The 13,978-nt window shown below is 38.8% G+C and overlaps 1 protein-coding gene across 1 annotated transcript in view; it reads left to right on the top strand.

The window, feature by feature from the left end:
- Positions 1 to 6,952, top strand: part of MTMR7 (myotubularin related protein 7) — a 107,516-nt gene extending 100,564 nt beyond the window's left edge. Inside the window, exons 12-14 of the mRNA XM_030312214.1 lie at positions 1,033 to 1,173; positions 2,678 to 2,804; positions 5,897 to 6,952. Coding sequence (XP_030168074.1) covers positions 1,033 to 1,173; positions 2,678 to 2,804; positions 5,897 to 6,259 — 631 coding nt within the window. The 3' untranslated portion in view covers positions 6,260 to 6,952. The remainder of the gene's footprint in view (positions 1 to 1,032; positions 1,174 to 2,677; positions 2,805 to 5,896) is intronic.
- Positions 6,953 to 13,978: the final 7,026 nt, after the last annotated feature.

Here is a 13,978-nt window from a genome sequence, read left to right on the forward strand (position 1 = left end):
AACTTCCTGGAGTCAGAGAAAGTGATTTTTGAGTTTAAAAGGAAACAGACATCTGCAGTGGACATACTCTCATAAGAAGAGGTGCAAATCTAACTGGGAAAGAAGCAGATTTGAAACCCAAGTCATTCTTTCATTAAGATTAAAACTGTACTGCTTTTATCGAGAAGGAAGTCCATGAAATGTAACATTTAAAATAAATTACAAAGTCAAAAGCTTAACAGCAGAGTGCTTTATGAACTGCAGTAACAGAAGAGTTTTGAAATTTTCATAAGATAAAATGATGTTAACTGTAGTGTATATAGTAATAATCAGATTTAATTTTGGAAATGATCAAGTAAAATCGACTCCACTGGTTTTATGCTGTCAAAACAGACAGTGTAACATTCACTTTTTCTCGTGAATACTGGGTGGTTTTTCTCTCGGGAGCTTCAAGTGTGATTCCTGATTAAATGGTAATGATTTCAACGTAGCAGAGGGCATCCTTCAAGCTCACCTGTTTTCCTAGACGAGTTTGTGGTTTGCTGCGACGGACCAGCCAATTTGATGGTGTCTGCTTGGGTGTGAATCCTGGCTATTCCACTCACTAGCTATGGGACTTTGAGAAACTGCCTAATCTTTCTTAACCTCAGTTTCCTCATCTGTACAATGGACAGATCTCATAGGAATTCAGTGAGGACCGAATGAGAGAAAACAGGTGAAGCATTTAAATAGTACCTGGCAAATAATACAACGTCAATGACTGTTTGGAGAAGAATCCCCTCCCCCCAATTACATAGCAGTTTTATTTTACACTCAGAGGAATTAAACATCTTGTCCAGGCCAGTACAGGTAGCAGAGAAGTTGAGACTGTTACAGTGCTCTCCTGCTGACTCATGAAGACACACACTCAGATTGTCAATTTCCCTGCTACAGGACAGGGACACTGGATATGCACGTAACAATTAGTGGTCCCGTTCCAGCTTTGACAATTACATATCTATGATTTCTATAAACCAAGACAGATAATTTTCAGGCTTATTTTCTTTATAACAGAATTCAAGAAAGAACATACTCTTTATGGGCTCACCTGTGGAAGAATCGGGCCGACTACATGAATCCTCTATTTAGGGACGATCACAGCCAGACCAGGGGAACCCTTCGTCTCCCCACAACGCCGTGCAACTTCCTGTACAAGTATGTAACCCTCTAGGACCTTACTAGGTATGGTTATGAACTTAGATTCTGCCACTGTTTAATATTTGGAGGCCAAAGCGTATGAAACACTGAGCTTCAAGGCTTTTTTTTTGGACATAAAACACACCAAAGAAGGATGCTTGTTAAGTATCTGATCTAATATTCTTGCCAGTGTCTCCTCTCCCTCTTCTTTCCCTCTAAATATGGAACTGTCTTTAGAAGTTGGTGTTTTATAATAATGATGCTTGAAAAGTATAAGTTCCAGTATTACTTAAAAGCAAAAAGCAGGGAGGGAAGAAGAAAGGAAGCAAGAAGGGACAGAGGAAAGGAAGGATGGATGGAATAAACCAAGTGCCTTGTAAGTCAGATGTGGAATCACAAGTTTAGGTGGTGACCATGACTTACCTTCTTTCTCTGCTGAATTTCCTCCTACTCGAAGTATTTCCTTGTGGAAGTCAGTTATTTTAAGACTGTCTATATTGGGATGGGGAGAGGAGGGTGGCATCCTATATACTCTATTCGAGCTGCATGTTATACATTTTAGCCTTTGGCTTCTTCTGCATATGGAAGTTTTATGATGTGGGAGGATGTCTCAGAGGTCAGCAAAAAAGACAAACACACAGAATCAACTGAGAAACCACATTCCTTCTCCCTGCTCACCCCCAACATACTTAGTGGCTTTTCTTCCTCCACAGTGTTTTTCCTCCCTCAATTTGTGTTTGTTCTGAATTATCTTATTTTGCCAGAATTCTGAAAAAATGTTAATTCTGCCACACTAAAAAGAAAAAAAAAGTCTCCATGGTTTGTGTAAAATAGCAGTCTTGAGAGCTGCTGAGACACATAATGCTCCTAATTCGTTAGTAATAGCCAGTCAAGTATGTCATTGGGGGTCAAGCACTGTTCTAGGCAGTGCTAGGTTTCATGGAGAAAACCGTGAATGGCACTAAGTCCCTGCCCTCAAAGTGCTCTTCTAAGTAAAATGGGGATCTGCAGACATCCTTGTGATGATACTGTCTCTTCTCATCTGCATCCCAGTATGCTTTGTTGTATAGGGTTAAAACAAAACAAAACAAAAAAAAGATTTGATGCAAACGGAAATATCAATTTTTGGTGGTTGTGATAAAAACAAGCCCCAACCTTCAAATTTAGAAGGTTCCCTTTGCAGCTGAGAGATTCTAAATGAGAGTATAAGCACTAATTTTCCAAGCTTATGTGAAAACCAAGAGCATTTTCTTAAATAAGAAGAATATAACGTGTGCTACTTCTGTCTATTTAAGAAAGATCTGGGCCTTCTTATTCAGGACCACAGGTACAAGCAGACTCATGATGAATTTACCTTCCCAAGCGAAAGAAAGTACCAGCACGAAATCATTACCTTATGTAACGTGATTCGTTATTATTAGGACTCTGGGCCTCTGGCATGAAAGATACCTTAAGAAGACTCGAGAGCGTGATTTACAGCCTGGGAGATGGTGGCATCGTAAAGCTCTGCTGTCTCTTCCAGGTTTTGGAGTGGGATGTACAACCGCTTCGAAAAGGGGCTGCAGCCCCGACAGTCTGTTACCGATTACCTCATGGCGGTGAAGGAGGAAACCCAGCAGCTGGAGGAAGAACGAGAGGCCCTAGAAGAAGTAAGACACACTTCCTGTTCACCTACTTTCTGTGCTTATTTCCTGACAAACACTGTTCCGTGAAGGCCTTTCGTGACTCGGGGTTCGTGAAATGAGGCAACATAGCCATTTTATATCTTAGCCGAGTGGATAACCTGAAGCAGATGGCCACCGGCTGAGCGCCCAGGTAACTGAAGCCCAGACCTCGGCACTCAGCACGTTTCAGGCGTCTGGCCGGGGGCTCACTTACAGGGTTTGCTGAACTAGTTGCTTATCCCTACCATAGGTCACATTTGATCTTGTTACTGTTATTTGAGAGAACCAAAATGAATCTTCCTGGAGAGTACGTGAAAAAGGTGGGATTCAAAGTGAAAAGAACAAAATCTGACTTTGCACTTTTGTTTTATGTGCTTGTAAAAATTTGTTTTTTTTGTAAATTTATTATTACTTTCAATAATATTATTATATTAGCCTATACATGATAACAGCCGAGGCCGAGTTACCAACAGCCTAGTTTTTGGCTTTTATAATTTCCCAATGATTGGACAGGACGGTTATAATGTACATATTTTTGCTAATTTTATAACTTTGCTTCCAGTGATACCACTGGTTTATTTAGTGGTTCCCTAAAACCGCATGGCTTCTTTGCTTCACTCACCTTGTTAACTCTCCATGGCAGCATCATGTCTTTCACTTGCTCAACAATTGGCAACCGATTGCTGTTGTCTGGACCTGAATTCTAAATTGAGACTAAAGGTTTAAATAGGATGAAAAGGCTTCTGTGCCCCCTTGAGATCTTACATACTATGGATAAAGTATTAGGATGAAGGCCGGGAAAATGTCAATAAACTAAGATTTCCCATCATAGTGCCTAAAACAGTACTATGACGTGAAGAGAACTTCCAGGTTTTTACCTTTAGTTTGATAAATTTCTAAATGGAAGTCGGCGAAATATCACAAGATGAGTTCCAACAAAGTCTACTTCCTTTACCTGATGATAGTCATCTGGAGGTTGCCCCTAAAAGGGTGGCCTGGGGGACATGTATGATGGTTCAGGGACCCCACCAATAAGATAGTCATTTGGAGGTAGCTGGTGAGGCAGACTCCTCTGATGCTCCCATAACATTCCTAGGAAACATCGCCTTTCAAGATCTAAGTAGAAGATCTTAGGTCTAGGGTTGTACACTCAAGTACATACAGGAGCCAGATGGATAAAACACATTCAGCAAGTTAAACTACTGGTTTTGAGAAATTTTGAAGGCAAGCATAAATCTTACTCTATTATAAATCTGCAAGGGTTCAACAAATCCTCTTGAGACCTATGTGGAGAGCTCTACGTTAATTTTACACGATTGGAGAACAGTTTTTGACTCCGTGTATCAAAACCACCACCTCACAAAAACCCTAATGCCAGGGCTCTTAAGCCTGGAGATTCTGATGGAGAATCTTTAGAGTGCCACAGTGATTGACTGTGACTTGCCACCAGGGCGAGAGAGACCTTGAATTAAATAGCACACAGAGAAGTGAAATGATGCACAGCTTAGATTTTTAGAATTCTAAATTCATAGAGTTTAAACTTCTATGAGTTTTGCCATTTTCAAGTCCACACATGTCTTTACTCAGCCAGTTTTATTTTACTCTTCCTAAAGATACCCAAGCTTTAGGAAAGGCTAACGATTCTCCTGGTCTGTTCCAATATTCTTTTTGTTAAAATACTAAAAATGAAGAAGAAAAAACTACTTAGAAAATCTGAAAACACCTTAATTAAAAGCCTTTGGCTCTCTTCCCTTATAACAAAGTCAAAACCCCTTAGCCTGGCGTTTAAGATTTTCCCACAATTCGGCCTAATCAACCCTTTCAACTTTATTCTCTACTATTCCCCTTGCTCAAATTCAACTGCTCTCTGCTTCTTGTACACAATGACATCTTCCTACTTTGGTGGTTTTCTTCTCACTGTCCCTCCTGCCATAAATGCTCTAACCATCACCAGCACCTGAGTTTAATTCTTTCAGAGTCCTATTAAAATGCTCCAGTCCTGAAGCTTACTTGGATCTCTTCCCTCTAGCTATCCCACCTGCCCTCTTAAATAATTTTTATCTCTTCCAAATTCTTACATCACCTGAACTCTGCCTCCATAACCCAAGTTCTTTATAGCTGGATCTGTATCTATCTCAATTACTCATACTGCCCACTACAGTGCTCTTTGCACATAACAACTTAAGATGAATGCTTTTAAATGAATATGTAATACTTGATCTTATAACACCCCCCTTGTTGACACCAAAGGATGAAATCTGGTAAAATGTATTTTGAACAACCCAAATGTCCATCAGCCGATGAAGAGATAAAACGTGGATATTCATGCAATGGAGTATCATTCAGCCATAAGAAGGAACGAAGTACTGATACGTGCTACAGTGGGGATGAACCCCAAGAACATGAACTAAGGGAAAGAAGCCAGACACATGTTATATGTGTTGTATGATTCCATTTATATGAAATGTCCAGACGAGGCAAATCCATAGAGATAGAAAGTAGCTTAGTGGCGGCCAGAGCTGTGGGAGGCTGAAATGGGGAGTGACTGCTAATGGTTATGGGGTTTTCTTCGAGGATGATGAAAATATTATGGAATTAGGTAGTAGTGAATTGTTGTATAACCTTGTGAACATACTAAAACCACTGAACTGTATACTTTAGAAGGAGGTGTTTTATGGTTAAGTGATGTTTCTTAATTAAAAAAAATAGATAATAAACACCTCATTCCTGATGTTTTAAAAACGCATTTTGAGTTTATAGGATGAAAATCATCATGTAAAACATTATAGGTCTAGAAAAGATGACTACTGATTGCCAGGTGCTTTACCTATGTTATTATTTTTTTCTTTTTTTGCATTTTATAGAAAACCTATAGTAAAGCTGGTATTTACCTTCATTTAATTCGAGATGAAGAAACCAAGTCTCACATAATCTATTTTGTCCGAGGTCATAAAGTCTAGCTTTGAACCCAAGTCCATTTAAATCCCGTGTTCTTAAAGATTATACCCAGGTGGAAAGTAATAGATACTAAATTATTTATGATTTTTCCCTAAAAAAACTTTTTTTTTTTTTTTTAGAGGCTGGAAAAAATTCAGAAAGTCCAGTTAAATCACACTAAAGTGAAGGCTAAGCAAAGTGAACCCAGCAAACACTCAGGGTTTTCTACCTCAGACAACAGCACAGCCAACACTCCCCAGGATTACAGTGGAAACATGAAATCCTTTCCATCCAGGAGTCCTTCACAAGGTGATGAAGATTCTGCTCTCATTCTAACCCAAGACAATTTGAAAAGCTCAGATCCGGATCTGTCGGCCAACAGCGATCAAGAGTCCGGGGTGGAGGACTTGAGCTGTCGGTCCCCAAGTGGTGGGGAGTGTGCACCAAGTGAAGACAGTGGCAAGGACCGTGATTCTGACGAAGCTGTGTTTCTCACTGCCTGAAGTTTCTCTGTGGAGTTCCAAAATAAAGGACACACAAGAAACACTTTCCAAAAAGAAGGGAGCAGTGCAATTCAAAATAAAAAAATCATTCAAGAAATGGTACATGTCTTTGAGAATTATAAAACGTAGCAATGGAAAGGGAAAAAAAAGTCCAGCTTTTACTTTCTTTAGATGCTGAAGAACAGGAAGTAGCCATTTCTTTTACCAACCATATATAAGGAAAAGTTATTCCCCATTTTTAGTTCTGGATTCTGAAAGTTTTGTTTACTACATAGCGCTGACCTCTTCTATCACCTGAGTTACTGGCACAGATCTTCCTTTCACAGCATGCATCTGCTCAGAGTGCCGACCCCTTCTCCCCCACCCTCACCCTTATTTCACTTCCAGATACGTATTTTGTTTTCGAAATCCCTTGACATTGCCTTCCTCCCTCTGTTATCGGTATTTCTAGTAACGGAGCACCCGGCAGAAACATACCCCTTGTGGTTAGCAGATGTCTCTGTAACTGACGAGGTCTGTAATTGCTTGAGCTTTTCAGGTTTCATGATCACTTTAACTTTTCTTTAGATAATATATTTTGAATTGTTATAATAATCTTGTTGCCTTTTTCTGCAATCTCATCGTTTAAAAATTGCTGAAACTTATAACTTTCTCTAACGGGTCTAATACCTAATAAAATAGAAATAACATTTACTCTTTGGTTCTTAAATAAGAATTCAGATCACATTAAATATAACATTTTAAACTGTAAATGTTATAAAACGTAACATTTTAAAACAACCTTTTATTACTACTCCAGGAGACTGCGTTACCACCACCATGACTCCTGAAGTGTAACAAAGTTAGTAGTGTAATATTTTGATAAGGAAAAATATCAGTTAAAAACTGGAGAATCTGGTGGTCCTATTTAATGAATAGAAAAAGTTTTGTCACTGATCACTTTAGACACTGTGTACCTGGTTAATATGATTTAACAGTAACAACTGCTGAAAGTTCTGAAAAGTTTGTTTTGCTAAAATGCACATTTGAAGCAGAATCATTCTCCTGTCTTTTGGTAACAAATGGGACTTTACTGGGTTATAAATGTTTGATCTGAAGAAACTCAGCGGAGAAAGTTTGGACGGAGATAACAAACATTTACAACTGTGTGGTTTTTAATTATCAGTACATTCTATGACGTAAAGGGATTACTTTTACAGTCTACATCAATATTTTGAAATCTGCTAATAGGGTAACGTATTAAAAATTTTGCTGAAATGGGAACAAGGTAAGAGAGGGGAGGGGAGTAACATCACCAAGATGGTAACATAGGTAGTTCTTGAGTATACTCCCCTTCACAAGAAGGCGACTAACAACTGTTCCTGGATAGGACACCAATGAAAGGATCCTAGAGCTCAGGAGTGAGGCTAAGGCACCCCACAGCACAAAAGAGACCAAGATGGACTGCACTGGAAGGGTAAGAGGAACAGCTACATGCTGACCATGTTGCCCCTCCCCCACGCTGGCTCAGCGCTATGTGGAGACTTCTCCCCTAAGCCTCCGGTTCCTCCGGTGGGGAGAGCCCATGGGTGATATCCAGCCCCCCGCCTACCTAATGTTGTACTTAGTTGGAGCCCATACTCTGGTTTCACTCCACAAGGACTTCGGGGAAAGCTGTGGGGCTCAACCTCTAGGAGCCTGAGACAGAGAAGCGGGGAGGGGCTTCCAACAACCAGTGCTTGGGTCTTGGAAGACGGAGTTCCTGTGAGCACAGGCCAAGCAGTAGTCCCAACCAGCGTGTACGCTCATCTGCAAGCCAGGTCAGTGGCACAGTCTGACCGGGGAATTTGGCAAGGTTCAGGCCTGCCAAATTTGGGTCCCCAAAGAAGGAGTTCTGGCCTTGCTGCCTGCTCTGCCCATGCCCTGGCAGAAGAGCTGAGCCACAGCTACCCCTGCTGCAGAGCATGGCCCCCAGTCCCTCCTGATCAGAAAATCTAGTCAGGAAAATTTGGGAGTCGCCTCAAGCGGGCCCTTCCAGTCTTGCTCCAACAGGAACCGGAGACATAGCCCTACTCCAGCCCCTGTGCCTACAGAATGTGACCCCCTGCCCCTTCTGACAGGAAGGGCTCACCAGAATACCTGGAAGCTATGTGGCCCAGCAGCTCTTAAGCCAGGAAGCAGGTGGGCAGAACTGACGCCACCCAAAGCAAATCCAGTGGTTCTGTCTGGCCCGGGAACTCGAGGCCTGGGTTGACTGGAGTCCAGAAGAAAGCACTGACGGCTTTTGAGCTGCTTTGCTGCTGCACCCAACCAGGGAAAGTAATTCATAGCCTACTTATTGCTGAATTCTGCCTTCAACCCAGCCACACAGGGGACCTTACCAGAGCACACAGGGAAATGCATAGCTCATTCAACGGCCCCATTTACAGTGTCACTTGATGGAGTATAGCTCTGGGCTTTCCACATCTGTAGAGCAAAACCAGTGGCCTCATCTGACCAGGATGTTAAGTGCACACTCTTTCCTGATCAGGTCCCCGAACAAGCTGTGTAGGCCCCGGGTCCTATCCAGCCGCCCTGAGAGGGCAGAGAAGCTAGTTCATAGCCTGAACGAAGGCCAACGTAGTACCCAGTCCCAACCTTCGAGTAAGCCTGACCAGAGATTTCAGGAAATCGCGAAGATCATCCCACAGCTTCCCTTGAGGAGGGAACCGAGCCAGCAGTGTTATCTAGCTATTCTTGGCCAGTGCCATACCCCTTACCTCAGAGCATTAACAGCTGCTTGCCTAAAAATAGACTCTACGAGGAGGCCCCACCTACCCAAGGATGTTACCAGCAGACATGTCCAGAAACCCACACTAAGCTGACTGGTGAAGAAATGTCTCTGCCAAATCAAACATGCTAAGTCTGAAAGAGGAGACCACTTAAAGAAAGGCACAGAGACCAACATAAAGAATCAAAGATCTTGAAAAATCAGGTAAGTATGACATACCAACGGAAATGAATGACGCTCTAGTAACTGACCCAAAAGAAATGGAGACCTGTGAGCTGTCAGATCAAGAATTCAGAATAATTGTCATAAAGTTTAGTGAGCTATAAGAACACACAGACCACTAAATAAAATTATGAAAACAATACATGAACAAGAAGTTCAACAAAGCAGAAATCATCCCAAAACCAAACAAACAAAAAAACCCACAAGCCCCAAAATCAGAGCTGAAAAATATAACTGAAGAATTCAATAAAGGGTTTTAAAAGCAGACTCAACCATGCAGAACACTGCAGTGAACTGGAAAAAAAACAAAAAACCACCATTGAAATTAGAGGAGCAAAAAGAAAAAGAAAGTGAAAAGAGGCTACAGGAATTACTGGACACAATGAAAGCAAATAATATTTGAATTAGGGGAATTCTAGAAGGAGAAAAAGAAACAACAGAAAGTATATTTAAAGCAATAATGGCTGAAAACTTCCCAAACCTGGGTAGGGAAATAGACATCCAGATCCAAGAGGCCCAAAGGACCCCAAACAGGGTGAACCCAAATAGGGCTAAATCAAGACACTTCACAATTAAATGGCAAAAATCAAAGACAGACCATGAATTTTGAAAGCAATAAGAGAAAACAGAGGGAAAATAAAAGGGAATTCCAAATAAGGCTGGACTCAACAGAAACTTTTCAGGACAGAAAACAATGGGAAGACATATTCAAAATACAGGGAGGAAAAAAAGAAAAACCCAAAGTTTCAATCAAGAATTCTATGCCTGGCAAAGCTGTCCTTCAAAAATAAAGGAAGGATAGACTTTCTCAGACAAACAAAAGCTGAGGGAGTTCATTACCACTATACCTTCCTTAAAAGAAATGCTAAAGGGAGTTCTTTGAGTGAAAATAAAAGATCACTAGTTAATAGCATAGAAACATAAGGCACTGTACAACTCACTAGTATTGATAGTTAAAAATGGATTCTGTAATAGGATAATGGTGGTGTGTAAGTCATAAGACTAGTTTAAATGTTAAAAACAAATATAGTAAAAGTAACCCTATCTTCAATAGTCTGTTATTAATTACACAATAAGAAAATATGTAAATTGCAACATTAAGTAAAATGTGAGAAGTATAAAGCTTAGTAGTTCAATTAAAGTTGCTATTAGTTTAGAACAGAGTGCTAAATTTTAAAACATCTTATGTAAGCCTCAAGGTAACTACAGGGAAAAACCTGTAGTAATTACACAAAAGATGACAAGTCAAAGCATAGTGATAAGGACAGGACATCAAACCACAAAGACAACAGGATAAGAAACAAGGAACAATGGATCCATAAAACAAACCACAAAACAACAAAAAGGCAACAGTAAATCCTTATCAACAATTACTTTAAATGTCAACAGATTAAATTCCCCAATATAAAGACACAGAAAGGCTAAGTGGATTAAAATAACAAGACCCAACAATATCCTGTCCTACCGGAGACCCACCTCAGACTCAAAGGCAAACAGACTGAGAGTGAAGCAAAGGCATTTTAAGCAATTGGTAACCAAAAAAAAAAAAAAAAAAAAAAAAAAAAAAAAAAAAAGGGCAGGGGAAGCTATACTTGTATCAGACAAAAGAGACTTTAAAAATTATAAAAAGAGATAAAAGGTTATTGGTAAATGGGTCTATACATCAAGATAACCTAACAACTGTAAATATTTATATACCCAGTGTTACAATCAGAGCACATAAAAGCATAAAGCAAAAATGAACAGACCTAAAAGAAATAAGCAACAACACAGTAATAGATGGGGTCTTTAATACACCACTCAACAATGGGTAGATCATGCAGACAGCAAATCAGTAAGGAAAACGCCGATATGAACAGCCTATAGACAAAATGGGACATAAGAGTAATAATATACAGAACATTCTATCTGAACAGCAGAATACATTCTTCCCATGTGTAAATGGAACATTATTCTAGGATATGTTAGGACATATGTTAGGACAAAAAATAATTCTTAGCAAATTTAAGAACAACGAAATCATACCAAATAAATATAACGAGAGGAAAACTGCAGGATAAAATGGCAATTAAACAACACTCTCCTGAACAACCAATGGATCAAAGAGGAAATGGGAAATAACTATCTTGACACAAATGACAATGGAAACACACATACCAAAACTTATGAGAGGTAGTAAAAGCAGTTTGAAGAGGGAAGCTCATAGCAATAAACCTCCCAGATAAATAAGAAGCAGAAAAAGAGTAACAAAATGAACCCCAAGTTAGAATAAGAAAGGAAAAAGTAAAGTTTACAGCAGAAATAAATGAAGGATAGAACAGAAATACAGTAGAAAACATTAACCAAACGAAGAGGTAGTTCTTTGAAAATATAAAATTGGCAAAACTATTAGATAAATCAAGACAAAAAAGAGGAACCAAATAAACTATGAATCAAACAAGGAGATATTACAACGGCTACTACAGGAATACAATCATAAAAGGCTACTATGACCAATTACATGCCAACAAATAGGAAAACCTAGAAGAAATGTAAAAATTCTTGGAAGCATATAATCTACTGAGACTGAATCAAGAAGAAACGGTCTGAATTACACCATTTACTAGTATAAGATTTAATCAGTAATTAAAACTCTTCCAACAAAGAAAATTCCAAGACTAAATGTCTTTGCTAGTAAATGTTACCAAATATTTAAAATAAAATTAACACTGATCCCTCTGAAATTCTTCCAAAAAAAAAAAAAAAAAATCAAAGAGGAGGTACTCACAAACTCCTTTTACAAGCCAACATCACCAATAACCAAAGTCAGAAAAAGACACTACCAGAAAAGAAAAACTATGAACCAATATCCCTGGTAATACAGATGCAAAAATTCTCAACAGAACACTGCAAACTGAATTCCGCTCATGAAAGGATCATTTACAACAATCAAGCATGATTTATACCTGGGATGCAAAGATGGCTCAACATGTGCCAATCAATGAGATACATGACATTAACAGAATGAAAGAAAAAAATATCATGTGATCACTGCAATAGATGCAGAAAAAGCATTTGAAAAAGATGCAACATCCTTTCATGATAAAAACTCTTAACAATTATGTATAGAAGGAATGAACCCCAACATAGTAAAGCCTATATATTATAAACCTACATCTAATATAATATTCAATGGTGAAAGGTTGAAAGCTTTTCCTTTAAGATAGGGAACATGACAGGGGTGCCCACTCTCACCATTCATATTCACCACTGTACTGGAAGTCCTTACAGAGCAATCAGGCAAGAAACAAATAAAAAGCATCAGAAATAAAAAGAAGTAAAATTGTCTCTATTTGTAGTAACAAGATTTTATAAATAGAAAATCCTAAAGACTCTACCAAAAAACTGTTAGATCAATGAATTCAGTACAGTTGCAGGATATTAACTTAACATTAAATTAACCATAAGAAATGACCTGAAAAAGAAATAAACATCATCCCACTTACAATAGCACCAAAATACTGAGGAACAAATTTAACCAAGGAAATAAAAGATCACTACTCTGAAAACTATAATACATTGATGAAAGAAATTGAAGAAGATGCAAATAAGTGGAAAGGTATCCTGTGTTCCTGGACTGGAAGCATTGTTAAAATGTCCATACTACCTAATGCAATCTGTAGGTCCAATATAGTATCTATCACAATTCCAATGGCATGTTTCTACAGAAGTAGAAAAAAATCCTAAAATTTATATGGAACAACAAAATACTCTGAACAGCCAAAGAAATCCTAAGAGGAAAAAACTGGTAGGCATCACACTTCCAAATTTCAAGCTAAACTATAAAGCTATAGTAATCAAAACAGTATGGTACTGTCACAAAAGCAGACAGATCAAATGAACAGAACTGAGAGCTCAGAGATAAATCTGGGCTTGTATGGTCAACTAATATTTGGCAAGGGAGCCAAGAATACTCAATGGAGAAAAGACAGTCTCTTCAATGAATGGTGCTGGGGAAACTGGATATTCACATGTTAAAGAATGAAACTATACACCTATCTTATACTATTTATAAAAATTAACTCAAAATGGATAAAAGACTTAAGACTGAAACTCCTATAAATAAACAAAGGAAGAAAGCACCTTGACATGGGTCTTGGCCATGATTTTTTTTGGATGTCACACCTAAAGCACAAACAATAAAAAAAAAAAAAAAAAAAAAAAAAAAAAGTAAACAACTGGGATTACATCAAACTAAAAAGCTTTTGTACAGCAAAAGAAACAACAAAGTGAAAAGATAACCTATGAAAAGGGAAAAAAATATTTGCAAGCCATGTATCTGATAAGGAGTTAATATCCAAAAAATACAAAGAACTTATAAAAACTCAACAGCAAAAATAAAAATAATCCAATTTAAAAATAGGCAAAAGACTTGACTAGACATTTCCCCAAAGAAGACAAATGAAAGGCAGCACATACACAAAATGATGCCAATAAAAATCACTGACATATCACCCTAGGCCTGTTAAGGTGGCAATCCTCAACAAGACAGGATATAACAAATGCTGGTAAGGATGTGGACAAAAGGCAACACTTGTGCACTGTTGGTAGAACTCCAAACTGGCACGACCACTATGGAAAATAATACGGAGGATCCTCAAAATATTACAGTAGAATTACCACACCCACCAACACGCAGCAGTTACAGGCCAGGAGTCACCCCTGCCGACCAGTGACCCCACAGGACTTGTGGTCGGCCCTTGCAACCA

The sequence above is a fragment of the Lynx canadensis genome, chromosome B1 (assembly GCF_007474595.2).
Source record: "Lynx canadensis isolate LIC74 chromosome B1, mLynCan4.pri.v2, whole genome shotgun sequence".
Lineage (NCBI taxonomy): Eukaryota > Metazoa > Chordata > Mammalia > Carnivora > Felidae > Lynx > Lynx canadensis.